Below are 26768 nucleotides of genomic sequence, written 5' to 3' on the forward strand. Positions count from 1 at the left end.
GACCACTGGGAATCAATTTGATTCATAATAACTCCAAAAATGACAGAGACTGTCATACTGGGGCTCTCTTGGCTAGACAAGTGGGGACCATCTGGTGGCAAGGGGCAACTGGAGGCTGAGGTTAGCAAGAGGTCCCAACCCCCTTCACTCCAGCAAATAGAGTAATGGCAGATTCACAGATCTGACACCTGGCTAAAGACATGGAACCTGAGGGTGGATTGGACCAAGGGGACCCTCTGATTCCCTAATGGTGAACTGGCCCAGAGGGAGGAGCCTTACAAGGCAGGAATGTCACACTGCAAGGATATAGCTGCTGCCACAACAAACGGACCCCTACTGGGGGGAGTACCAAGACTTAGCAGATGTGTTTAGTGAAGCAGCTTTGGAAGAACTCCCCCCTTATAGACTCACAGACTGCCACTGAGATTCTACCGGAAGCTAAATTACCCAAGCCAAAAATGTATTCAATGACACTTCAGGAGCTGGATGAACTGCACCAATTCATAGACAAATATCTCAAACGCAACTTCATCAAACCTGCCAGACCCAAGGTGGCTGTCCCAGTACTGTTCCAAGAGAAAAAGGACAGCTCATTATGCCTATGCGTGGACTATAGAAATTTGAATGCTATTTGCAAGGAAAATGTGTACCCCTACCCCTGATGGAGGACATGCTGGCCCATTTGGCAAAGGGCAGGATTTTTTCAAATTATATTTAAGGGACGATTATTACCGGATCTGAATTTGGGAGAGGCTTGAATGGAAAACAGCATTTAACTTCCTGTTAGGGTGTTTTCAGTTCAAAGTTTTGCTGTTCGGACTCCAGGGTGCTCTGGCTGTTTTCATGCAACTGATTAATGAAGCGCTACATGAGCTCTTGTACAAGGGGTTTTTGGTTTTTCTTTATGACATATTGATTTACACTGAAACTAAGGCTGAACATGTTCAATTAGTATGGGAGGTCTTAAAGCTAAAATCAGCTAAGTTGTTTGCCAAACTATCCAAGTGTGAATTCCACCAAGAACAAAATAGATTACTTGGGATATTGACTCCCCCACAAAGGAGTGGAAATGGATCTAGCAAAAGTCAGAGCGATGCTGGAGTGGGAGTTGCAGAGCTTCCTGGACTTTACAAACTTCCATCGACAATTCATCTTCTCTTTTGCCCTGATAGCGCTTCCAGTTACTAATATATTGAAAACCAAAGGGATAGATAAGCTGAAACCCAGCCAGTTACTAAAATGGTCTATGGAACGCCAAGCAGCATTCAAAAAACTGAAAAGACTTTTTTTTGTCCAAATCGGAGTTAAAACACTGGATCTGGAGCTTGTAATTCAAGCCAATGCCAGTGACATGGAGTTGGGACAGTCCTACACCAAGAAAATGAAGAAGGCAAATTGCAACCATGCATGTACACCTCTAAAAAAATAACTGAAACTGAACAAAGGTGGATGATATGGGAGAAAGAGGCTTTTGCAGTCAGGCACTCCTGATTTAGAGACATTTCCTGGAGGGGAATAAAATATCCTTCCAGGTGTGGACCCACCATAAAAACTTAGAAGGTCTCAAAATCCCAAGGAAAATGTCCCCAAAACAGGTCCATGGGCACAGTATTCCCAACTGTTTGATTTTACTTTAAGGTATCTAACAGGGGGGGGGGGTTCTGGCCGATGCCTTGTCCAGACTACTCCAATACAGCAGTGCTAAAGCAGAAGTAATTAAACCCATGCTTCTAGCTTCCCAGCTGGCAGCCAAAGTTGTCACACACACCCAGGCAAAAAAAGACCCCTCCTCCTTAGACAATGCCATCATCATGGAGTTCAAAAAAGGATTGGAAACAGACGAGTGGTTTTGTGCCCATAAACAGCAGAATAAAGGATGGGTTAGCTTGGGTGGGATACAAACTGGCAAAGGAAAGATTGAAAGCTATGCAAGCCTGTCACGACTCTGGATTAGCTAGTCACTTTGGTTTGCGAAGTCTTTACACTTACTAAAGTGGCAACTCTGGTGGCCTTCATTGAAGAAGGATGTAGAAATCTATGTACCAAGCTGTCCCATTTGCACTGCTACTAAATGCAGACAGGGAAAGACCCCTGGTCTACTCCAGCGAGCGAATGCGATTTAGAGGAAAGCGGCAGCTCACAGCTGCTAAATTGCACAAGAGATACAGCAGCAGAGAGAAGCAGCTGCTGACCCAGAGACCACATGGAGCATCTCTGTGAGCAACTGAGATTCGGCAAGGGATCGTTTTTTGCCCTCCCCAGTCTCCAGAGGCTTTCTAGGAGCCTGGGGAGGGTGAAAACAGCCTCCTTGCCCCCCAGAGGCCCTCAGGAGTCCTCCGGAGCCTACGGAGTGCAAAAAACAGTCCTATGGGAAAACCAGAAGTTTGTGAACTGACTTCCAGTTTGGCCATTAGGGCCATTTTTCACCCTCTGGAGCCTTCGGGAGGCTTCCCTGAAGGCTCTGGAGGGCAAAAAAATGGCAAAAAAGAAGGCCGAAGTCAGCTGGCCAGCATGTGCATGCCTGCTGGAGCTGACAAGGCACCACCTTGCATGCCTTAACAAATGGCTCTGTATGCCACTTGTGGCACACGTGCCATAGGTTCGCCATCATGGCCCTAGGCCCTGACTCGAGGTATTCTTACCTTTGGTGTGCAGAGCAGGTGAGGCACGGAGATTAGCTGGACCGTGTGGCAAAGGAAAGATAATATAAAGGGCAGGGCAGGCAGGGGCAGGCTAGGTGGGGTGGGTGGTCTATCCGCTGGTTAATTTTAGTGGTTCTCTGAACTGTGCAAAATCATAACAGGTTCACCCGAACTGTCTGAACTGGTTAAATCCCACCCCTGCTACAAGGTCCTTTCCAACTCTGTTAATCTATTATTCTGATGTCAATATATCTACTAAGCAATACAAAAAAGGGAAGGATAGTAGGCACTAGAGTACCTTCACATCCTGCCAGGTAGTAATCAAACTGTTCTCCAAGTCCATCTGTAACAACTGGTCTTCATCAATCTAGAGTAAAAGAAAAGCTACAGTAAAATACACATAATACAAATGTTTAATGATACAGGGGGAAGGAGACCCAGACTCACATTAAAAATATGAACATAGTTGTCAATCAAATCTTCTATCACCTTGACTTCTTGTTCCCCTTTTCCATTTGTCTGGAAGAGACTGGGAGCAAATAGTAAAGCTAGGTTCTTGGTGCTCATGTGATTGAGATTGACACATTTCTGTACCCTACAGTGGAGAGCAAAAGAGACCCAATTAAAAGTTGTGTCCAATCAGGGAGGCAGTGATGAGAGGGAAAACTGCAGGGTCTGGCACACTTGCAAATAGAAGTCTAGGTATAACTATCAACAAGAAAGGATGGAGAGTCAGTTTATATGGTGCTCTTGAATAAGTAAGCTATCTACATTCATTTCAGTCTGGATTCAGTATCAATCATGGGATGGAAACATGGTGTGGTTTTTTTTGAGACCTGGATGGGAGGATACATCTTTATAGTCCTTTTAGACTTCTCAGGAGTGTTTGATAACACAATATCATTCAGCTCCAACTGAAAGAGTTTGATCTTAGAATGAAACAGAAGCACTGAAGCAAAAGTATCTCTAAGCCGATGGTATCAGTAGTTAGTAATGAGGAAGGATAGATCAGTCAGTAACCTCACATTTGTGGGGTCTCATGCAGCTCAATGCTTTTCCCCCTGCTGTTTTAACATTTACATAAAACATCTGTATGTGTTAATCAATCTGTTTGGGTTGAGCTGATGATAGGCAGCTTTATATTCTCAACTTGGGTCAAGCCAGAAATATTTTGAACAACTTTTTAGAGACGGTTGAGGCCTGGAAGTTGAATATTAGCAAGATGAAGTAACTATCTATATAAATCTTCATCTGCTTCAGACATAATTCTGAAGCATTGGACTTGCTCTTGAAAGAGGAGTTATGTGATATGGAGGTTTCCTTATATTTACAGCTCCTGATAGATTAGAAGATGAAAGCTTTAGCAGGAGGCACTTTCTTCATCTCTGGATGTATCTTCTCTATGACAGGAGGCAAGGGAATGGTCACTCATACACTTACTACCATATGGTTGGATTAGTTCAATGTGATATACTGTATATTGGGCTGCCTTTGAGGATTACTTGAATATTGCATTTGGTCCAAAAAGTCATAGTTTGGGCAAATGTAACTACTGTTATCATATATCTTACAATTGCTACACTGGCTACCAGTAAATGTCAAGATACAATTCAAAGTGCTGGTTTTAACCAATAAAGTCCTATAGCTCTCCTTTCAAGTAATGGTAGCATTACTGTTGGCCTTCTGGAAATGTTTGAAAACTGGAAGCGTTTGGGAGTAAGACTTGTCACCATTGCACATATTGCCATTAGATATTGTAGATTTGGTTATTTTAATCTGGTTGAATTTATTTATGACTGTGATTATAACAGTTCAATAGTTGATTGCAACAGCGGGGGGAGGGGGCAAATCTTTTAGAAACAAACATGAAGGGCTTTGGGAAACAGATTTGGGTCTTAGAAAATAAAAATAGACCTGGGAAACAGATTCAAATCTAAGGTTCAAAAGACCAAGCATAGCAACAACTACACTATAAAAGTATTAGTTTTTTGTTTTTGCTGTTTATTGTCCTTGATTTCTTTCTTTCTACAGAGCTCAAATTTCACATTCTGAGGTCTTAGTCTTTGAAACAAATGTATCAGTATATCTAAGGGGCTCTTTAAAAAAGAATATGCCATGAGAGTTCTGACAGGAACAAGTGAGGGAAAACAGACTAACCGATACAAGTGGCTAATCAAAGCAGCCAAAGTTCTGCGGTTGAGATGGGGCAAGCAGTTCATTAGCTCCTTGTATCTCTCCAGGCGCTGGGGCTTCTGGGAAATTTCTAAGAAAGAGAAACATAGAATTAAATTTTAGTGACTATAGTTTGCATAAAATCAAAACATGTCCTACATTGATCAGAAACTTGAGGTACGTTCACCATATAGTTTGTGACTTTTCTCTTTCTGCAAGATATATTGGTTCAAGTGTAGTGACCAAGAGACAAATAAAATGGGTTTCAGAAAACAAGGTTTCTATGTGTGAATTGTTTAGAAGTGGACTGTGGAAGACACATACAGTTCTTCAGAATTTTCTTCTGTATTATCTGTTGATGATTCAGGTTACTTCTTAAGACAAAGTATACACAGTAGTTCTATTTTTTTCTTTCTTTCCTATTTCTCTTTTGTCAGTGAATAATCTTGCCCAGCTAGCCCTCACATTTTTATTGTAGATTTTATTGAAGATTTATAAGCCCTCAAGGTATATTACTTAAAGCAAGCATTGGCAACTTTAATTATGACTGTGTACATATTTTTTTTGCTGACAGGGAAGATAGAATAATAAGGTTGGGTGGGACTTTGGAGATCTTCAAACCCCTACTCCAGCAGGAAACCATATACCATTCTGAACAAATGGCTGTCTGATCTCTTCTTGGAAACCTTCAGTGATAGAACATGAACAACTTCCAGAGGAAAGCCATTCCACAATTAATTATTCTGTCAGAAAATTTATCCTTAGTTTTAGGTTGGACCTCTGTTTGATAATTTTTCCACCCATTACTTTTTGTCCTGCCTCAGGTGCTAAGTTTACTCCCTCTTCTCTGTGACAACCCCTCAAATACTGGAACACTGCAGAATGAAGGGGTGGAGCCTCTCATCATCTCCAGTCACAGAGAATGGTCATCTCCATTCCTGTGCTGGTTTTCTCCTGTTGTGGGCTCCAAGGGAGCCAAAAAGCCGCTCTGTAGGATCGATGAAGCTAAGGAGTAATGCTCTGTGAGGTTGAAGGAGAGATTGCAGTCTCCTGATGAACACCAAAGCTGTTTCTCTATGCCATGACAGGAAGAAGAGACAGTCTAAGATGGCTGACACAAAGATGAGACAGAGAATGACCATTTAAGCACGATGCTGGAGTGAAGTTGATGAAAAGCATGGGACTGGGTGAGAAGAACTTTATTTATTTGAATTCTCAAATCCAAAAAAGAATTTGGAAAAGGGTCCACAATTATTTAATACAGCAGTGGCCAGGCACTTTGAAAAAATACTAATATTAAAATTGAAGGGGGGAAAAAGAAGATAACAAAATTTGCTAAAAATATTGAAAATTGGACTTTTAAACTGAACAGGCATTTTATTGGAATGGCACTTTGAAATGCTGTAATTATTTACTCAAAAATTAACACCATTGGAAGGAGGAGCCAACATCACGACAACACATCGTGCGGTCTCAACAGTCCGAGACTGCTGTTAACACTTTTGCCACTGGACGGTCTAGCAGACCCTAAACCGTCCCGTAGAGACGGTGAACAGGAAAACAAAGCCTTGCTGGTCTCAGGGACATCGCAAAGTCCCTGATCGACCCAAGAGAAGCGCTTCAAGCCGGCAGCAAACAGGCAGCCTCCAGGCTGATGAAGTCGGAGACTATCGACTAAAGACACTATCTTTGCATCATGGAAAATTTGAAAAACCAGCTTAATATTGAAATTTAATTAAGGTGTGCTACCTACTGATGGAAAGAAGAACAACACATTTCCAAAATTTTGTTTGTTAGAGGGATTTAAGGAGGTGCTGGAAGATTTAAGGGACACTCCAGAGGAACAGGCAGATTAAGCTTGGAATATAAAGAAACAAGAACATTGAATATTTTGAGAAGTGTTTGTAAGCTCGAACATATGGTCTTTGGATTATTGGACAAACAAAAGAATTCAATAAAACCTAATGAGATGCTTCATCAAGAAGAAAGGAGTGGAACTTGGGAAGAGGTGGTGTTGGCATTTCAAAGTATAAAGGAGACACTGACAAGACATGGAAGATCATGGAAAAAATGGAGAGCATAGATGAAATGCTGAGAAATATAAAATAAGAGACAGTGAGTATTCAAGAGACCCAGGAAGAGGAGGAGCCAACTGGAAGAGGGGACAGAAAAAGGAGACAGACAAAACAAATGGAACGGGGAGGAAAAGAGATAATAGTAAAACAATATGGATTGATGACATAAGCCAAGAGGAGAGTGCTCTAAGGAAATTAAAACAATGGGGAAACAGAAACGGAGAAAGATAGGGGCAAGAGTAGATATTTTGGAAACTAGACAATGGAAAAAGATAGAAAAGGGAAGAAAGTTTAAAATAAGTAGGCAAGATGAGGAAACAGATAAAAATAAATATTCAAGAGCAGAATATGGGAGACAAGCTAAGAAAAGAATAATCAAAGTTTTAAGGCAGGTAAGAGATGATGGTTAGGAAAGAGAATATGTTTAATATAGTAGTGGCATAACAAAATAGAACAAAAAAATTGGAGGGGATTTGAAGAAAGGGAGATTAATAAAATACACATTTTTACATAATAAGGAGAAGCTATAAATAAGGGGAAATTAGAATTTGAAGGATGGTATTACTAAATTATAATTTAATATGAATGTCGGTAGGTTTGTTAAATGTAATAAATATGATTAACAATACTTTATTTGTATTAAAACCTATGATATGCAGATGAAGATTGAGACAAAAATAAAATACTGAAATATTGAATAATTAAAAATGAAAGATTATAAGTTGAATAAGCAAATAATAAAAGAGTTTAATTTAAATATATAAGTTTATTAAGTGTAATAAATATGATGGACAATATTTTATGAAAGATGATATTAATATGTGTATTTAAATAACACGGAGACTGGCATTAAAACCAAACATAGAATTACTGACTAAATAAAAAATTAAGAATGAAAATTCATTATGAATATGCATATATATGCTAAATTTAATATATGATTAATAATATTTTAGTTGTATTATGATAGAATATCTTTTTGTATCATGGTGACCAGAACTGGACACAGTATTCCAAGTGTGGCCTCATCAGTTCATTATAAGCAGTACTATCAATTTACATGATCTTGAAACTATCCTCTCTTGATGCAACCCAGGACTGCACTGACTTTCTTGACAACCATTGAATCACATACAACCTATTCTATATTTGTGCATTTGGTTTTTCTTGTTAAGTGTAGGGCCACCACTGAATTGTGTTTTGTTGGATAAGGCCCAGTATTTGCCATTGAATTTCAGTAATATCATCTAGGATGGTCTGGAGGAACTGTAGGAAAAATTCTGGATGGGTTGCATGTGCACTGCAAAGCATAGCTGACCTCTCCTGTTTTGAAATATAGATAAAAGTATGTTAGTTAAGTTTAAAAATAGTTTCCCAGGGATTTACATGGATGGTGGGAGATGGGCATTTCAAAAATGCAAAAAATAAAAGAAATAAAGAATTGGGATAATATATAGAATATTAACTGAATTACAAGAGCAGGCAAAAGGTTTAAAATTAATTTGGGAATCAGATTTGGGAGAAATAAATGATAATGATTGGAAACATATTTGGAATAGAAGAGTATATAAGAATATGTCAGTTAGAGTTAAGGAAAATGGCTATAAAATGATATTTAGGTGGTACCTAATACCACGTATATTAAATCAAATAGATGGCAAATATACAAATATTTGATGGAGGTGCAAGAAATAGGTTGGAATATATAAACATATGTGATGGGATTGTGATAGTGCACAAAAAATATGGGACATGGTATTTAGAGAAATTAAAGCACTTTTGAATGTAAATCTAGAGATGTCACTGAGGATTGTATTATTGTTGCTGGTGGAAAAACGGGATATAAATGAAACAAAAAAGGAATTGATTGTAAATTTGATAATGGCAGCTAGATTAGTGATAGCTAAATATTGGTAAAGAAATTGGGATATTCAAAGAAATGAGTGGTATAATGAAATTTGGAGTATGGCAACAAATGATAAATTAACAACAGAACTACATTTAAAAGAGCAAAAGCAAATAATTATAATGAAATATTGGGGGAATTTATAAAATCAGTGTTGGTGGAAGCAAAGGGAATAAACCTAGTCAAGAATATATGTTGTTTTGGAGGGGATAAGGGCACAATTGGAATATATTGTATATCTTTTAGATGTTATAGACCAGTGGTCCCCAACCTTTTTATCGCCGCGGACCAGTCAGCCTGTGATAATTTTACCGTGGCCCGCTGAGCGCGCGCAGGGGTGGGGGGGCGTTGTTCGCGACGACACATTGATTGTTTATATATCAGATTGTAAATATATGCCAAATAGATTGCAATCGCTTTCTGGACTTCCTCTAAATTTGCAGGTAAATGCTGCAATAGATATATAGCTCCCATCAGATTGATGATCACCCAAAAATGTTATTCATTGAATTCACTGTGAATCCTTTCTTAGTAAGTGCATTCAAGCCAGCCTACTACTAGCTGGTAGCCTCTCTGTCCATTCACCAAATTATCTGGGACAGGGGTGTCAGAGTGACATCGAAAATGTCAAGGTAATAGCCATGACTATGAAATTAAAAGCCTATTTATTCTTTTATTTGCATCACATAAAAACCAAGATGGTTCCCATCTTGAATTTTTCTAAATACATCCTACATACAACCATGATGCAGGAGTTTTCATTCAGCAAGAAAAAGGAACCGGTGACTTGAGCCAAGTCAACATCTGGAAATCTTATCCCAGTCATATCCAACCTAGCTTATTTTTTTGAGATCACCTCAAGGCGAGCTGGAGCGGGACGCGCTGCGCCACGAGTTGGAGAGCTTGGAGAGGCTGAGCGCGCAACTTGGAGAGCTGCGTCTCCGCCGCCTGGAGCCCGAGCTGGCCCGGCGGCAGCAGCAGCTGGAGGGGCTGTGGGCCGACTGCGCCGCTCTGGAGGCGCTGCTGGAGCAGCTCCTGGCCGAGCACGAAGGGCTGCAGGAAGCGCGCAAGCAGCGGCCGGCCGCGCTGCTGTCTGCCCCGCGCGTCCTCCGGGCCGGGCGCTCCGAGAAGCGGCAGCTGGCCTCCGACTACGCGCTGGTGCTGAGCTGGAGCTGCGCGCAGAGCCTGGAGCGATACGAGGCCGAGTTTCGGGTGCTGCAGGAGCTGGAAGGGGGCCGCCTGGGCCAACAGGACCTGCGCAAGCTGCGCGCGCAGAACCAGGAGAGCCGCCGGCGCCTCGAGGAGCTGTGGTGCCGCTGCCGGGAGCTTTGCGCGCTGGGCGAGCGGCTGGAAGAGGAGCGGCTGGCGCAGCAGGAGAGCCACGGCGCCCAGCTGCAGTGATCATGGCCCCCGGCCGCTGCGCGGCCCGGTGCCAGGTACTCCGCGGCCCGGCACCGGTCCGCGGACCGGGGGTTGGGGACCACTGTTATAGACGAAGAAATATAAGGGGGTGAAAGGTCTCTGTGGGGGAGTGCACTGTAATATTTTTTTCCTTTTTCTTTCTTTCATTTACTATGTTTGTATTATTTGTATTTTAAAAAAAATTTTAAATGCAAAAAATAAATAAAATGATAAATTGTATAATTTTTGGAGGCTCAAGACAATGATTCAAGAGAATGGCAGTTTCGCAATGAACTAAGTAATACAGTCAATCAAATAAGAGATCCAAAAGGCTTGATAAAGTAGGGCAGTATAAGAAAGAAGGATGAAACCTGTAGCTCTATTCCACTGCGGATGTAAAGATGTAGTGAAGATAGTATCCTCAAGCTCCCGAAAAAATCTCTTCAACACATCTGTCACATCTTCAACGAAATTGTTACTGATATGCAATTTGACATTTCTTGCATCTCGTCGGAACTCCTCCATCAAAATGTGGATACGAGATTTTGCTCCATTCTTCCGATAAATACCTTCATGCTGTAACCCTGATGGAGAAGAAAGGGAAACAGGCTTTATAATAATATGAAATGTATGTAGATTTCTCACTCAACCAGGTCGTGATTGTCCCAAAAGTGCTTTTTGGAGTTTTTTTCTAGCTGAAGATGTTTCTTGGATGAGAAGCAAATGTCTTCAAAGAAAAAAACAAAGTCCAGTTGCCTTTTGAAAATGCACTTTTGGGACAATATGAAATGTAATATTTAATATTATATCTTAATATACATATAATATAATACCTTAATTAATCTTCACCAGTGTAGAAAAAAGAAACAAACGAGAGTCGGTCTGAAGTTCTCAAGCTGGACAGATGTGGGGGATGTGAGCTCTGAAGAGTCTCACATGAATCCTGTCTGACAAACTGTCTCTGAAACTATTTTTGGATCAGAAAACCCCCCCTGTGGGGGCAGGGGGAAGAAGGGGCAGTATCTCATCAAACCCAGAGGGAGTACAACAGGTCCCTCATAGGTCAGAAGGTCTGAATCGGAGCTGGGGTGGCAGCATGGCAACATGGTTGCACAAGAGCTGGCTCCAGGTCAAAGCAGCTGAATAGGAGCATGCAGAGGCGAGATGAAAGACTAGTAAGATCTATTAACCCACAGTTATAAACCAGAATTTGGAAAAGGCAAAGAATCTTGAGCACATAAATAATATTGATGAACAGATCAGGATTTTTGCAAAAAGAAAGAAAATGGAGGAAAAATGGAGGGTTGAATGACTACCTCCAAAGAGAGCCATTTGCTTGAAATAATTTGGACAGAAAGGAGAAAGAAGAGAAGTGACAAATCCACTTAAACACAACCCACTTAAACACAAACTCTAAATTTGGTTTTGGACTTGAAAAGATTGTGTGTGTTTTTTTGCCAGAACATTTTTTTTATTCTCTTAGATACCATTTTAAGTATACATTCACAAAATTATTTTTCTTCTTTACATTTATCATTCTTATATATTTGTTATTCCATTTTATAGGTTATAATATAGGTATACAGTTTGGGTTGCTTTGTTTACCATCCCTTTCTCCTGCTGTAACACCATCTTATTTTCCCTTTCTTTTCTCCCTCCCTCCCTTGTCTACTTTCCTCCTTCCTCCTCTCCTTTCCCTTCCTCCTTCCCTTCTTCCTTCCCTTCCCTTTCTCCTATTCCTACTCTTTCTCTTCCCCTAACTATCATCTCTCCTTCTCTTCCTCTCCCTACCATCCTCCTCTCCCTACCTCTTTCTTCTTTCCCCATCTTCCTTTCATTGTCTCCTCCTCTTTCTTTTCTATTATTATAGGTGTCTCTTTTGGGTCTCAGTTTATATTTCTTTGGGATGGTATTTCGGCAAACCCAAATATAATTGGTATCTTTTCTTGTTTCCTTACCTTCACTAATCTATCCTAATTATATTTCCCCCCCCTTTTTGTATTTCTCTATTATATATACTTATATTTAATCTTTTCTTTTTCTGTTTTCCCCTCCCCCCCTTTTTCCATAACAGTGCATCAATTGAGTTCTATATCTTCTTCCTACTTTCTTTTCTCGTTTGTTTTCTCTAGCCAATCATAAAATCTTCCCCATGTTTTGAAGTACTCCGATTCCTCTTTATCCTTTATTTTCATTGTCAGCCTGTTCATCTCTGCACAATCTAATATCTTTTTTACTATCTCTTCATTTGTTCGTAGTTTATTTAATTTCCAATGTTGGGCAAATACGATTCTTGCTGCTGTAGTTACACGTATAATCAAATAGGTATCCTCTTTCTTAAATTTCTCTGGGATAATACCTAGTAAAAATATATCTGGTCTAAATTCTATTTCTTGTTGTAACATTTTCTTTAGCCATACTCTTATCTTAGTCCAGTATTTCCTTGCTTCTGCACATGCCCACCACATATGATAATAAGAACCTATTGCTTGTTGACACTTACAACATTTCACTGATTTATCTTTAAACATCTTTGTTAGTTTTTCCGGTGACATGTGCCATCTATAAAACATTTTGTATAAGTTTTCTTTGTAAGCTGTTGACATGGTTAATTTATAGTTCTTTTCCTATAGCTATTGCCACTTTTCTAACTCAATCGTGTAACCAAAATTCCTTGCCCAGGTTACCATTGTCTCTTCAACCACTTGTTCTTCTAACCTAGTTCTTAGTAGGTAGCTATATAGTTTCTTAATTATTTTTTCTTCCATTCCCATAAGTATCTTATCCAACTCAGAACTTCCTAAGTTAAAACTGTATTCCCTTTTATCTTTTTCATATCTTGATTGTATTTGCAATTGTGCAAATCATCCTATACATCCCTTGTTTTTCTAATTCTTTAATCTTATTGTAGTTCATCCATTGGGGCAAAGAATTCAGTGACATCGCCTTGGCCACTCCCACCAGGTCACATGGATGGCAGGCGACTCCCATCCGGTCATCCATTGGGGCAAAGAATTCAGTGACATCATCTTGGCCACTCCCACCAGATCACAAGGATGGCAGGCCGCTCCCATCTGGTCACATGGGTGGCAAGCCACTCCCACAAAGGAGGCCACACCCACAGAGTAGGTTCCAACAATTTTTGAAACCCACCACTGGACCATACACATGAGTGGTGTCAACATAAATAGTTGTGTTTCTTTTTTCTGTATTGATCAGATTACACCTAAAAGATTGTGTCCAGGTTTGAGAACACATAGTGGAGCATGTCCAGAGAAGAGGAAGCAAGGTGAGATATAGCTGGAAGGAAAAACTGAAAAAGAACACCCGAAGGTGCTGAGGATAATTTGCCCGAAGATGGCTGTGGTCGCACATGATAGCAATCTTCAAGTACATGAAAGCCATTGTTCATATTTGTTTGCAGAAGATAGAAGAAGCGGATAAAGAAATAGATTTCAGTGGAGCATCACACACACAAAATCCAAATGATAAGACCCATTTAACAAATGAATCAAATATTCAGAGGTAGTTGACTTTTCAGTGGCATAAATGGCATTTGTCAGGGATACTGAAATAGTGGATTCCTGTCCCACACAAAAGTTTGGACTAAATGATCTCCAAGGTCACTTCCAATTCTTACATTCTAAGGTTCTATCAGTTTATTGAAAGTGCTGGTTAAGAAACTGGCTCAGTTTTCCAACAATGCATACACTGATAAAGAATTACTGTAGAAAAGTTATTAAGATATTATAAAAGAACTCTAGCAACTGTTGTATATCAAATACAGGCCTTCTTATAGTGAAATCAAGGTTCACATTCTTATGCTTTATTTTCTTGCCCATGCAGGATAATTGTTGGATCCCTAAATGCGATACTGTGATATTCAATTGGGAGGAGGGGGGCCTTGGAGTCAATTTATTGGCAATGCCTGGGACAACTGATATTTTACAACTGGTTTCCTGCTGCCGAAAGGCCGGAGATCCCACCACCTTTTGGGGAATGTTTATGATGGCTGTGCGGGGTGTTTTACTTTAATGCCTAATGGAAGATAGCCATGGGAATGTATGTTTATTCGGCTCTCAGGGCAGTTGATAAAGGAAACATCTTCACACTTGTGTATTGGTTATAATTTGTATGGGGGGGTCACTACTGCTTTAATTCTACCTGCATTGCTTAAGGGGATTCAGATGTTGCTTTGCTTCTAATGGTTTCCATTCTTCTTAATTAAAGGTTCTTTTTGAAATAATCCATTTCAAGAGTCTTCATTTTCTTCAATTAGGGGAGGAGCCCTTACATAAAGCAACATCTGCAAAACGGTCAACCAGGAAAGACAACATTTGCTCTACCGAGGGGACCCTGCAAACCATGTCTGAGCACAACAGCAAACAAGGGGAAGCTGACTTCAGGTGGGAGGGATGGTTTGGTTTGCTTTGCTTTAATCACAATAAGGTATAAATTATTTTTGGTTGATTGAAGGAACCTCTGAGTAACTTACCATATTGAGTGATAAATGAAATACAACTGCACACAATAATGGGGATGCCATTTTTGCTGAGCTGCTGGTCGTGCAAGGCATTCCCTTGACTTCCTGCTGAACTCTGAATAGCTGTGCACCATGAAGAAAAATCTAGTTGTGATGATCCTTGAAGACAGAATGTCCTAAAATGGAAGCATGAATAAATGTGATTACAGCAGTCAGAAATCATGTGTTACTTTTTGTTTCCTGGAGTATTGGCCTTATTGTTTTACCATAGCATTACCCTCTTAATCTAGGATGTCCTCTCCTTTCCCAAGCATTCCACTATCTTGTCATAGTCAACATTAACTGCTCCCTGTGATTCTGTATTTCCAGCAGTCATTCCGCCCCAATAATCAGTATGTCTTTAATATGGCCTTCTGTAATAGTATGTTCTACATTTTACATTCTGCAATTTGTATGTCCTGCATATAAATTATTCTCTAAAGTTTGTTTTTACACAATGAATAAATGCATAGTGCTTTCAGCTACATTAACAGGTCACATTATACTTGAAGAGCCGAGGTGGCGCAGTGGTTAAATGCAGCACTGTAGCCTACTTCAGCTGACTGCAGTTCTGCAGTTCGGCTGTTCAAATCTCACTGGCTCAGGGTTGACTCAGCCTTCCATCCTTCCGAGGTGGGTAAAATGAGGACCCAATTGTTGTTGGGGGCAATATGCTGACTCTGTAAACCGCTTAGAGAGGGCTGAAAGCCCTATGAAGCGGTATATAAGTCTAACTGCTATTGCTATTGCTATTGCTATTAATGTAACTGAAAGCACTATGCAGGTTTATATATTGTGTAAAAACAGATAAATTGTTGGAAGTCAAATAAAGTCTGGTTGGGCAAGATATAACGTTTCTCTGCTGTGAGAGGATAACCAATCTTTAGCATCTTTAGAACATAATCCTCAACAACCAATCAAACAAGGAGGTAGAAAGTGATTAGAAGGAAGAAAAACTCAGATACAAACTAGATGTAGGAAGCATACCTAGAGTCAGCCATAAAGGACTCAAATACCTATAGGCTAATGCTGAAAAATTACGGAACAAGGAGAACTTGAAGTAGTAGTATATGAAGGCAAGTATGATATGCTTTAGAATTCAGTGGTCCCCAACCCCCGGTCCGCGGACCGGTGCCGGGCCGCGGAGTACCTGGCACCGGGCCGCGCAGCGGCCGGGGGCCATGATCACTGCAGCTGGGCGCCGTGGCTCTCCTGCTGCGCCAGCAGCTCCTCTTCCAGCCGCTCGCCCAGCGCGCAAAGCTCCCGGCAGCGGCGCCACAGCTCCTCGAGGCGCCGGCGGCTCTCCTGGTTCTGCGCGCGCAGCTTGCGCAGGTCCTGTTGACCCAGGCGGCCCCCTTCCAGCTCCTGCAGCACCCGAAACTCGGCCTCGTATCGCTCCAGGCTCTGCGCGCAGCTCCAGCTCAGCACCAGCGCGTAGTCGGAGGCCAGCTGCCGCTTCTCGGAGCGCCCGGCCCGGAGGACGCGCGGGGCAGACAGCAGCGCGGCCGGCCGCTGCTTGCGCGCTTCCTGCAGCCCTTCGTGCTCGGCCAGGAGCTGCTCCAGCAGCGCCTCCAGAGCGGCGCAGTCGGCCCACAGCCCCTCCAGCTGCTGCTGCCGCCGGGCCAGCTCGGGCTCCAGGCGGCGGAGACGCAGCTCTCCAAGTTGCGCGCTCAGCCTCTCCAAGCTCTCCAACTCGTGGCGCAGCGCGTCCCGCTCCAGCTCGCCTTGAGGTGATCTCAAAAAAATAAGCTAGGTTGGATATGACTGGGATAAGATTTCCAGATGTTGACTTGGCTCAAGTCACCGGTTCCTTTTTCTTGCTGAATGAAAACTCCTGCATCATGGTTGTATGTAGGATGTATTTAGAAAAATTCAAGATGGGAACCATCTTGGTTTTTATGTGATGCAAATAAAAGAATAAATAGGCTTTTAATTTCATAGTCATGGCTATTACCTTGACATTTTCGATGTCACTCTGACACCCCTGTCCCAGATAATTTGGTGAATGGACAGAGAGGCTACCAGCTAGTAGTAGGCTGGCTTGAATGCACTTACTAAGAAAGGATTCACAGTGAATTCAATGAATAACATTTTTGGGTGATCATCAATCTGATGGGAGCTATATATCTATTGCAGCATTTACCTGCAAATTTAGAGGAAGTCCAGAAAGCGATTGCAATCTATTTGGCATATATTTACAATCTGATATATAAACAATCAATGTGTCGTCGCGAACAACGCCCCCCCACCCCTGCGCGCGCTCAGCGGGCCACGGTAAAATTATCACAGGCTGACTGGTCCGCGGCGATAAAAAGGTTGGGGACCACTGATATAAGAGATCATGAAATCTCTACAAAAAGGCATAAAAACAAGGATGAAAGCCTTCTTGAATGCATAGGTCAATATAAAAGGAAAAAAGAGTAACTGTCAGCATTCTGAGTAATGCACCCATTGAAAGTAGAACTCAGAGGCAGGTAGATTCCTCAAAGAACAGGTTTATTGGATACATCGTATTGGTACAACTGGTGAAAATTGACTTTAAAAGTTCCCACAGTTTTCATCTAATTAAAAGTGAAAGTTCTTCCCTTCTCCAGGTCATCAATCACATGGTCCAATGAGGTGCTGGCTGGTCACTTGGTTACTCCACTCCTCCTCTTTCAGCCACCTGTTGTAATGACCTTGGATCCCACAGGAAACTTTTTGTTTTAATGGCCAAGCCAGGCTATCTACTTCCCCCTCTTTTTCCCCCTTCTGTCTTGTGGCAACCATGAAACAGTAAAGGATGGCTCCAGCTAGGTTTGCTTCAGGGTTGACAGTGACATTGCCATAGATATATACTACAGGCCATCCAACCAAGCAGAAGAAATAGATGAGCTTTTTGCTAATCAGTTAATTAATATATGTAGGAAACACAACACAATAGTACCGGGTGACTTTAACTACCCTGACATCAACTGGGGAATACACTGTGCATCAGGTGGGAGATCAAACAGGTTCCCAAACAACTTAACAGATAACTTTGTCATCCAAAAGGTAGAGAAGGAAACTAGAGAGATAATTATACTGGATCTAATTCTTACTAATAGAGATGAAATGATAGAGTGGGTTAAAATTGCAGGAACTTTGGGGGGAAGTGACCATGTTATATTAGATTTCAACAAAATGCAGGCATGAGTAATATAACACAATCAAACCATTGTCTTAGACTTTAAAAGAACTGATTTTGACAAACTTAGAAACAGTTTGAGAAGGATGAAAATCTCAAAGGAGAAAACAACTCAAGAAGCTTTGGAAAGTCTGAAAAATATGATTATAAAAGTACAGTACAGTACAACATTGTTGAAAAAGAAAACTAAGAAATACCAGATGGTTGCTCAAAGAAGTCTCTGATAAACTGAAAGACAAAAGGGATAAGTATAAAAAATGGAAAGGGAAAATATAACAAAGGTAGAATATTAACATATAGCCCAAGTTTGTAAAGTTGAAATCATGAAAACTATAGCTCAGAATGAAATAAGACAAATGTCAAAAATAATTAACAATTGTTGCTTTAATATATAAAAGTAAGAAAAAGTCAAAGAAGCAATCAGTTCACTAATGGGAGAATATGGCAAGGAAGTGAAGGGCAGCAGGAAAAAAGCAGAGCTGTTTAATTCCTTCTTTGCATCTGTCTTAACCAGTGGTGGGTTACTAATGGTTTACTACCAGTTCGCTCATGCTTGTGCATGCGCAGAAGCATCCAGGTGGGTGGGCGGAGCCTTCCGCTGCCATCACTACCAGTTTGGCCAAACCGGGTCAAACTGGGAGCAACCCACCTCTGATTTTTACACAAAAAGAAGCCCAACCTACCAAAGACAGAACTGTAAAAATCCAACTAGAAATTCAAATTAAGATAGGCAAGAAAATGGTAAGATAATATCTATCTGATCTTGACCGGTGCAAATCACCAGAATGAAATGGATTACATTCCAGAGTACAGAAGGAGCTGGGAGACATGATCATGGAAGCATTGAACCATACCTTTCAAAGAATCCTGGAGCACTGAGGAAGGTGTAGGACCTTTAAAACCTCTTGCCCTTCAAGAAGTTCAAGATGGTGGCAGTGGAGGAAGCATGTTTACATCATGGGCAGAAAAGTTACTACTAAAATAAAATAGTAGGAGGAGAGGTGGAGAGGAAAATATAAACCATAGAAAAAGAAAAAAGATTGGAGAAAGGAAAAAGAGAGGAAGATTGGAGAAATTAAAAGAGAAAAGCCAGAGACTTCCTGGGTGACGTCTCTTTGGAGCAGTTGCAGGGGAGCGAGTCTCTGTTCTCTGTATCTGATTTTTCATGTCTGGAGGCTGTCAGCAGCAAAGCTGAGCTTTGGAGAGGATAGTGATAGTGAGGGGAATATTCAGTGGTGACGAGGAGAAGAGCGATCTCCCTGTTGTGAAGGGTAGAATCCTTGAAATCCGACACGGAAGAAACCAGCTGTTATGGCCTGGTCCTGTGACAGCCTGATTAATGGTGGAGATAGTAAAAAAAGTGAGAAGCGGCAGAAATACCGCTTCTGAAAGGAGAACACTACCAAATGCATTCTTTGAAATGGCCCAAGAATTAAATCTAAAAGATGTCTGGAGAGAAATCAGCCCACAGAAGAGTCAATACACATTCTTTTCAAACCCCCATAATTCATGGTCCAGACATGGTGTGGATGGACCCGGAAATGGAGAAGGATGTAGAGGAAGTAGAAATAACACCAAACATGTGGGCAGTCCATAGCCCATTAACAATCAAATGGAAAGGAGAGACAAAAAGGAAAAAGAGATGGAGCATGAATCAGAGGGTTGTGAAAGAAAAGAACTATGTTCAATATGTGGAAAAAGAGTTAGCATTTTTCCTAAAGGAACAAACAACCATCCAAAACCTATGGGATACAACCAAAGCCTATGTGTGTGGCATTACGATAGCAAATACAATAAGAAGAAACAAAGATAAAAAGAAATGATATACAGAGCTCCAGGAGAAACTGAGGAAATTAGAACTTCAAAACCAGGAAGTTATAGAAGAAAAAGAAATAATTAAACATAGATTAAATTTAATTACACAAGAAGTAGTGGCCCAGAAAATTAGATCAAGTAGACAAAATTATTTTGAAAGTGTCAACAAACCAGGGAGATGGCTAGCCTATAAGCTAAAAAAAGAAAAAGAAAAGAAATTAATACAGCAACTAGAGGATGAAGAAGGGGTGATAAACTACCAAAAGGAAGAAAAAAAAGCATAGCAGTAAGATACTTTCAAACACTGTATAGCCGAGAGAAAATAGAAGAGGAGGATATGAAAAGATACCTACAGAAGAGGAATCTTCCAACCTTACTATCAGAAACAACAAAGGAAACACTAAATGAGGGAATAATGAGGCTAGAATTAAAAAGGGCAATCCAAAAACAAAAAAATAACAAAACCCCGGGCCCAGATGGAATTCCAGCAGAATTTTATTTAAAAATTGCAAAAATCATTAGAGAACATATTATTATTAGTTCCCTCATATTAGTAGAAATGTATTAGAAATGTATAATGAACAAAATCCTGGATGGAGGCACTAATAACCTTAATTCCCAAAGACAACACTGAAAAACAAAAGATCCAAAATTACAGACCAATCTCGCTGCTAAATGCTGATTATAAAATGTTTATAATAATGGCAGAAAGAATTAAAAATATTCTAAACGGAATCATACACCCAGACCAAAATGGATTTCTACCCAACAGATATATAAAAAACAATATACGGACGATAATGAACATATTAGAATATTATGAGATACGCTCAGGAAAACAAGCAGCATTGATATTTATTGATGCACAAAAAGCATTTGATAACCTGAAATGGGATTTTCTTATAAATCAATTAGCAATAATGAACTTTGCAGAGAAATTTATTGGGATGATTAGAACAATATATTCTAGTCAGAGGGCAAAAATAATACTAAATGGGGAAGCACAGAAGGTTTTAGCATAACCAAAGGGGTAAGACAGGGATGCCCTCTATCCCCCCTGTTATTTATCCTCTCAATAGAGACATTGATGTTACAAATTAGACAGAACAAGGACATAAAAGGATTGAAAATTAGAACACAGGAATGCAAAGTGCAGGCCTTTGCGGACAATCTAGCATTTATCAGAGGAACCCCTAGAAACTGGACTAATATTATTACAAGACATAAAGCAATTTGGTAAAGTGGCAGGGTTTAAAATAAATAAAGAGAAAACCAAAATATTAACTAAGAATTTAACCAAAGACAAAATGAAGAACTGGAGGAAAACCTGAGAAATTTGAGGGCCAAGAAAATTAAATATTTGGGAATATGGTTATCGGCATAATATATTATAATAAAAGACAATAAAATAAGACTATATTAGAAAAACAATGTAAAAGATTGGAATTAGAATTACAGCGAGAACCACAAAAAAAAAAAAAGGAATTGAAAAACCGAATAGACATAATAAAACATAAAATGAACTTACTGGAAAAAGAACTGGCACACAAAATTAAAAGTGTAAAACAAAACTTTTTTGAAAACGCTAATAAGCCTGGAAGATGGTTGACATATATGTTGAAAAAAGAGACGAGAAAAAAACTGATACATCGACTAATCAGTGAGAAAGGGATCTTAATTATCAGAAGAAGAAGAAAGCTTTTACAAAAGGGTACTATGATAAAACTATATTATAAGGAGGAAACTATATTACAAGGAGGAAATTTTGGAAAATAAAGTAGAACAATACTTGGAATAATCTAAACTTCCTAAAGTACTTGATATAGTTAAGGACATGTTGAATGAATGGATAACCATTATGGAAGTGACGGAAGTGATCAATAGACCAAAAAAACAAGAAAACACCAGGGATGGGCTACTGGCAGAATTCTATAAATAACTAGAAGAGGTATTAACCCCAGTGATGGTGGAAGTTTACAATGAAGTATTATTAGAAGCAAAAGTACCAAACTCATGGATGGAAGCAAATATTACTCTCATACCGAAAGATGATTCAGACTTAACACACATAGGCATACATATTGAATGCAGATTACAAAATATATGCTTCAATAACAGAAGAGAGATTAAAAAGATACTTGAAAGAATTTATACATCCGGATTAGAATGGATTTTTGCTAAAGAGACAGATCAAAACAAACATGAGAATGATTCTAAATACACTGGAGTACTATGAGATACATCCTGGAAAACAAATGGCAATGATGTTTTTAGATGCACAGAAAGCATTTGACAACGTTAAATGGCAATTTTATGTTAGCACAACTAAAATACATGGATTTGGGGGAGAGATTTATTAATATGATTAAAGCAATATATTGTAAATAATCAGTTAAGGTGATAGTAAAGGGAGACATGACAGAGAACTTAGATATCGAAAGGCACTAGACAGGGATGACCACTGTCTCTAGTGCTATTTATATTGACTTTGGAAGTTTTAACTAGGAATATTTGGCAAGATAAAGAAATAAAAAGAATGGAAATAAAAAAGAGAAATACAAATTACAGGCATTTGCAGATGATCTGGTCTTCATACTAGAAGATCCCCTAGAAACTGGAAGCTAATCAGAAAAATAGAAGAATATGGGGAAGTAGAATGATTGAAAATAAATGGGGATAAGATAAAGATTTTACTTAAGAATCTTACAGATACACAAAAAAAAAAATGTTAATGAAATAATTAATATACAGATAGTTAAAAAGTGAAGTATTTAGGTATTCAACTAACAGCAAAATGTGCAATGATTAAAGAGGATAGGGTGTTTGTCCACCACTTTTTTACCACTTTAGAGAGTCTATCTTTTCCAAGTTTCTTTTCTTTGGGGTTTAATCTCTAGTATAGAAGTTGAAAATCACCTCACCCAGTTCCAGTCCACTGTTCACACAACGCTGCAGCACATTTCTTTCTTTGGTTATCCAAGCTTCACGGCAGCCATAATGGCCGCCTCTCCCCCATGACCCGACAAATGCGCAAACGACAAAAGCGTGCCAACAAAACTGCGGCGCTAAAACCGCGATGTCAAAAGCGCACCGACAACAGCGCGACGACAAAAGTGCGCCGACAGAAGCACAATTTAAGTGAAGGTAAGGTTTAGGGTTAGGTTTAGGGTTAGGTTTAGGGTTAGGGTTACAGCGCACTTCTGTCGGCGCGCTGTTGTCGGCGTGCTTCAGCCCTCATTCATTGGCGCGGTTTTGTCACCGCAGTTTTGTCACCGCGGTTTAGTCAGGCGCGCTTTTGTCATTCGCGCATTTGTGGTGGAACCCCTCTCCTCTACGTTGTTGGATGGGAGGGTAAGCCTTAGATCAAGCAGGAGAGTTGCCACTCTCTGTGACCTGCAAGGTGCCTCTCCTTTCTTTGTCACTCCGTCAGGGTAACTCTAGCCCTTTAAGGGGCCTCCAACAGGAGGTCCCCCAGCCTAGTTTTATGGAGCCCCTCTCCCTATGACTGCCCTGTAGCAACCCCAAACCAGAAGTCAAGACAAGTAATGTAAGAATTACTGCACCTCTACATAAATATACAAAAAAGGTAGTCCTCAACTTACAACAGTTCATTTAGTGACTGGTCAACAGCACTGAAAAAAGTGACATGACCATTTTTCACACTTATGACTGTTGCAGCATCCCCATGGTCATGTGATTTACATTCAGATGCTTGGCCAGCGGTCTCCAACTGGTGGTCCGTGGACCACTGGTGGTCTGTGAGAAAATTTTGGTGGTCTGCAGAATAATTATTTGCATTTTTTATATTGCACTAAATCAGGGGTCCTCAAACTGTGGCCCCTGGGCCGGATACGTGCAATGAATGCTTATGTTTGCTGCAGAGAGTCTCCCCCTTTGGTGTCTTTTTCTGTGGGTTGGAGGGGGACAGAAATTCTGGCTTGGGGTCTGCTTCAGCCTTCTGGTGTGGGACTTTAGGCAAAGGCTGGAGGGAAGTGTCTCTGGTGGCAAAGAGTTGGAGGGCCTTGTTCCAGTGGGACAGCATCATGGCCTGGAACTGGCTGACCATCTCAGTTTGCTGAGCCTCCAGGCGCTGGTACCTGGCCTTGCACTGCCACAGGTCTTCCCTCTGCTTGGAAAGTAGTCCTCAGTGAGGTCCTTCTGCTGAGCCTCCTTCTCGGTCAGATCCAATTTGAACTGAGCCAGATGTTTTTCCAACTCTTTCTTGTGGTGGCTGCTTAGGTCCAACAACTGCTTCCTGTTGGGCCCCTAAGGAGCCCGGGCAGGCAAGGAGTGGCTGGGAGGGGAAGGGTGAGTAGAAACCAGCAAGATGCCCCTCAACATGAGTGACATCAAGTTGGCCATGGCCATCCAGTCACATGACCACCTAGCCATGCCCATACTAATAATTCATATTAGTGGTCTACGGGATTTAAAATTATGAATTTAGTGGTCCCTGAGGTCTGAAAGGTTGGTGACCCCTGTGCTTGGTTCATATTCATGACGGATGCAGTGCCTCGGGGTCATGTTATCACCTTTCAATGACGGGCGGTAAGGCTTATGGCTGGTGAGGCAGTCCACTCCCCCCGACACCCCACTGACTAAAGCACTTTCTTTCACCCGCCTGTGCTCGCGGCAGCCCACCTGAGCTTTGCCGCGGGCACAGGCAGGCAAAAGAAAGTAACTTTCGCCCGCCTGAGCTGGCAGGCTGCCGCAGATACAGGCGGGCAAAAGAAAGGAGGATTAAATTTGAATTCCTCCCCCTCCCTGTGACCCACCTGTACCTTTTCTAGCTGTTTCAGAGTGGATTTCAACTCTGCTCTTACCTGTCATCATGAAAAGAAAAAAAATGTAAAAGGAAAAAGGCAAGAGCTGAGGTCAGTCTGGGCTAGTTGCTGCCAGAGTCACCATGTGGCTGACTCTGCTTAACTGTTTAAAAAAACCTCTAAAAATGCCCTCTACAGAGGAGACAGGAGAACCACGTGCCTCATCTACCTCAGGAATTTTTCAGCTTTTAACCCTTGCTTAACTCTGCTCGAGTAATCATAGTCAGACTAGATGAGACACGTGGTTCTCCTGCCTCTTCCTGTAGAGGGCACTTTTTAGAGGCTTTTTTAAACAGTTAAGCACTAAGCAGAATCATCCACTGTGACTCTGACAACAACTAGCTCAGCCTTTTTCCTTTTATATTTTTTTTCTTTTCATGATGACAGTGGTGAGGCTCTGCCTCCCCTGTCTCCCCTGACTGCACGTCCCTGACACCTTTTGTGACCGTCTTATAAGCTAAGTCAATGGGGAAGCCAGATCCACTTAACAACTATGTTACTAACTTAACAACTGCAGTGATTCATTTAACAAATGTGGAAGAAAAGTAATAAAATGGGGCAAATAAATACATTTAACAAATTTTTCACTTAGCAACATAAATTTTGGGCTCAATAGTGTTTGTAAGTCAAGGACTACCTGTACCAAGGATGAAAGCCCTCTTGAAAGTATTTGGGTGAAAAAATGACATTACTATGGGTATGGACTACAGGCCACACAATCAAGCAAGCATATAGATGAACTATATCCTATAGATTTGCTAATAAGGCAGCTGAGGTGTGCAGGAAAAATACCACTATGATAATGGCAGACTTTAACTACCCTGACATCAACTGGGGAACAAACACTGCATCAAGTATATACCATCCTAATGGCAGTAAGGTATGAAGGTCATCCAAGCTGCCAGCTAAACAATCAAGCTGGAGCAATATAGGAAGTTCCTGAAGATGAATGATCACTTTCATCAAGGGAATCATTTCATACTAAATGAAACAACAAGGGAATCATTTCATACTAAATATAACTCCTCATAGAATAGTAGAAACTTTGCTGCTCTTCTCTGCACTTTTTCCAGGGCATCAGCATCTTTTTTGTATCATGGTAACAAGAACTGGAAAAAGTATTCCAAGTGTGACCTCACTAGTGTAGTATGACGTGGCACTATCGTTTCCCACAACTCACCACATCCAATATGCCACAGCTAACTCACCACAGCCAACTCATTGTGGTCAAATCACCGCGGGACTTCATCATTTCATTAAGTTACTTTTATTCTTGGTGATCATGTTTTCATCAAAATTATTGTAATTCTTGTATTTCTGGATTGACTTTCTTTACTTTATTATTGACTATGGTTCTGTTGAAATTAATTTAACTTTTGCATTTGTTGAAGTGTCCTGCAGTGAGTTGTCTTGAGGCAAGTTGGCTATGGCAAGTTCTCCCATGGTGAGTTGGCTGTGGTGAATTGGATATGGTGAGTTTTCCCATTACATCATCAAGAGAGGGATGACTATGGTAAACGATAGTGTCACTCCACACTGCACTAGTGAGGCCACACTTGGAATACCACTTCCAGTTCTGGTTACCATGGTTCAAAAAAGATACTGATGCCCTGGAAAAAGTGCAGAGAAAGAGCAGCAAAGATTCTACTATTCTATCAGGAGTAATATTAGTTTATTACACATAGTATGAAATGATTCATTTACTGTTGTCGCTAAGCAATAATCCATCTTCAGAATCTTCCTATATTGCTCGAGCTTGCCTGTTTAGCTGGCAGCTCGATGACCTTCATACCTTGTTGCCATTAGGATGCTATATATGTTCAGCATTCTTTGCTCATTATCACCCACCATGATGAGATAGCATCATAGATTGGAGGGGACTTGCCATCCTAATTACTAACAAATCTTTAAAGTTTTGCTACTGCTACAATCAGGTAGTTTTTAAGTGCTGGATTTGTAGAGTGATCAAGATTCCATAGCTTAGGAAATACTGCACCTTACGGAACTGTAGGATAATCAGTGGAGTTATATTAAAATCCAATGGAACTTAAGAATGCAAAAAGGTGCAGGTTTGTTTATTTAAAGACCCTCCTGCCTACATAGCTCACCTGCCCATTTCTACCAGGACCAGCATCTGTTTTTTCTCTGGATCCTCCGCAAGAGGAACAATACCTATGGTAGGAAGCAGTACATGAAAAAAGAACGAAATACAGGAATGTGTGAAGCATTCATTTTTAGCCAAGTCA

The 26768-nt window shown here is 40.6% G+C and overlaps 1 protein-coding gene across 1 annotated transcript in view; it reads right to left on the minus strand.

The window, feature by feature from the left end:
• The window catches only part of ARAP3 (ArfGAP with RhoGAP domain, ankyrin repeat and PH domain 3), a 134589-nt gene that overhangs the window by 43021 nt on the left and 64800 nt on the right, over positions 1–26768 (minus strand). Inside the window, exons 19-24 of the mRNA XM_032220192.1 lie at positions 26631–26694; positions 14692–14855; positions 10568–10780; positions 4800–4905; positions 3090–3237; positions 2941–3009 (exon numbers count right to left, since the gene is read on the minus strand). Of these exons, the coding sequence (XP_032076083.1) occupies positions 2941–3009; positions 3090–3237; positions 4800–4905; positions 10568–10780; positions 14692–14855; positions 26631–26694 (764 nt within the window). The remainder of the gene's footprint in view (positions 1–2940; positions 3010–3089; positions 3238–4799; positions 4906–10567; positions 10781–14691; positions 14856–26630; positions 26695–26768) is intronic.

This window comes from Thamnophis elegans, chromosome 6 (genome assembly GCF_009769535.1).
Source record: "Thamnophis elegans isolate rThaEle1 chromosome 6, rThaEle1.pri, whole genome shotgun sequence".
NCBI classification, from domain to species: Eukaryota; Metazoa; Chordata; class Lepidosauria; order Squamata; family Colubridae; genus Thamnophis; species Thamnophis elegans.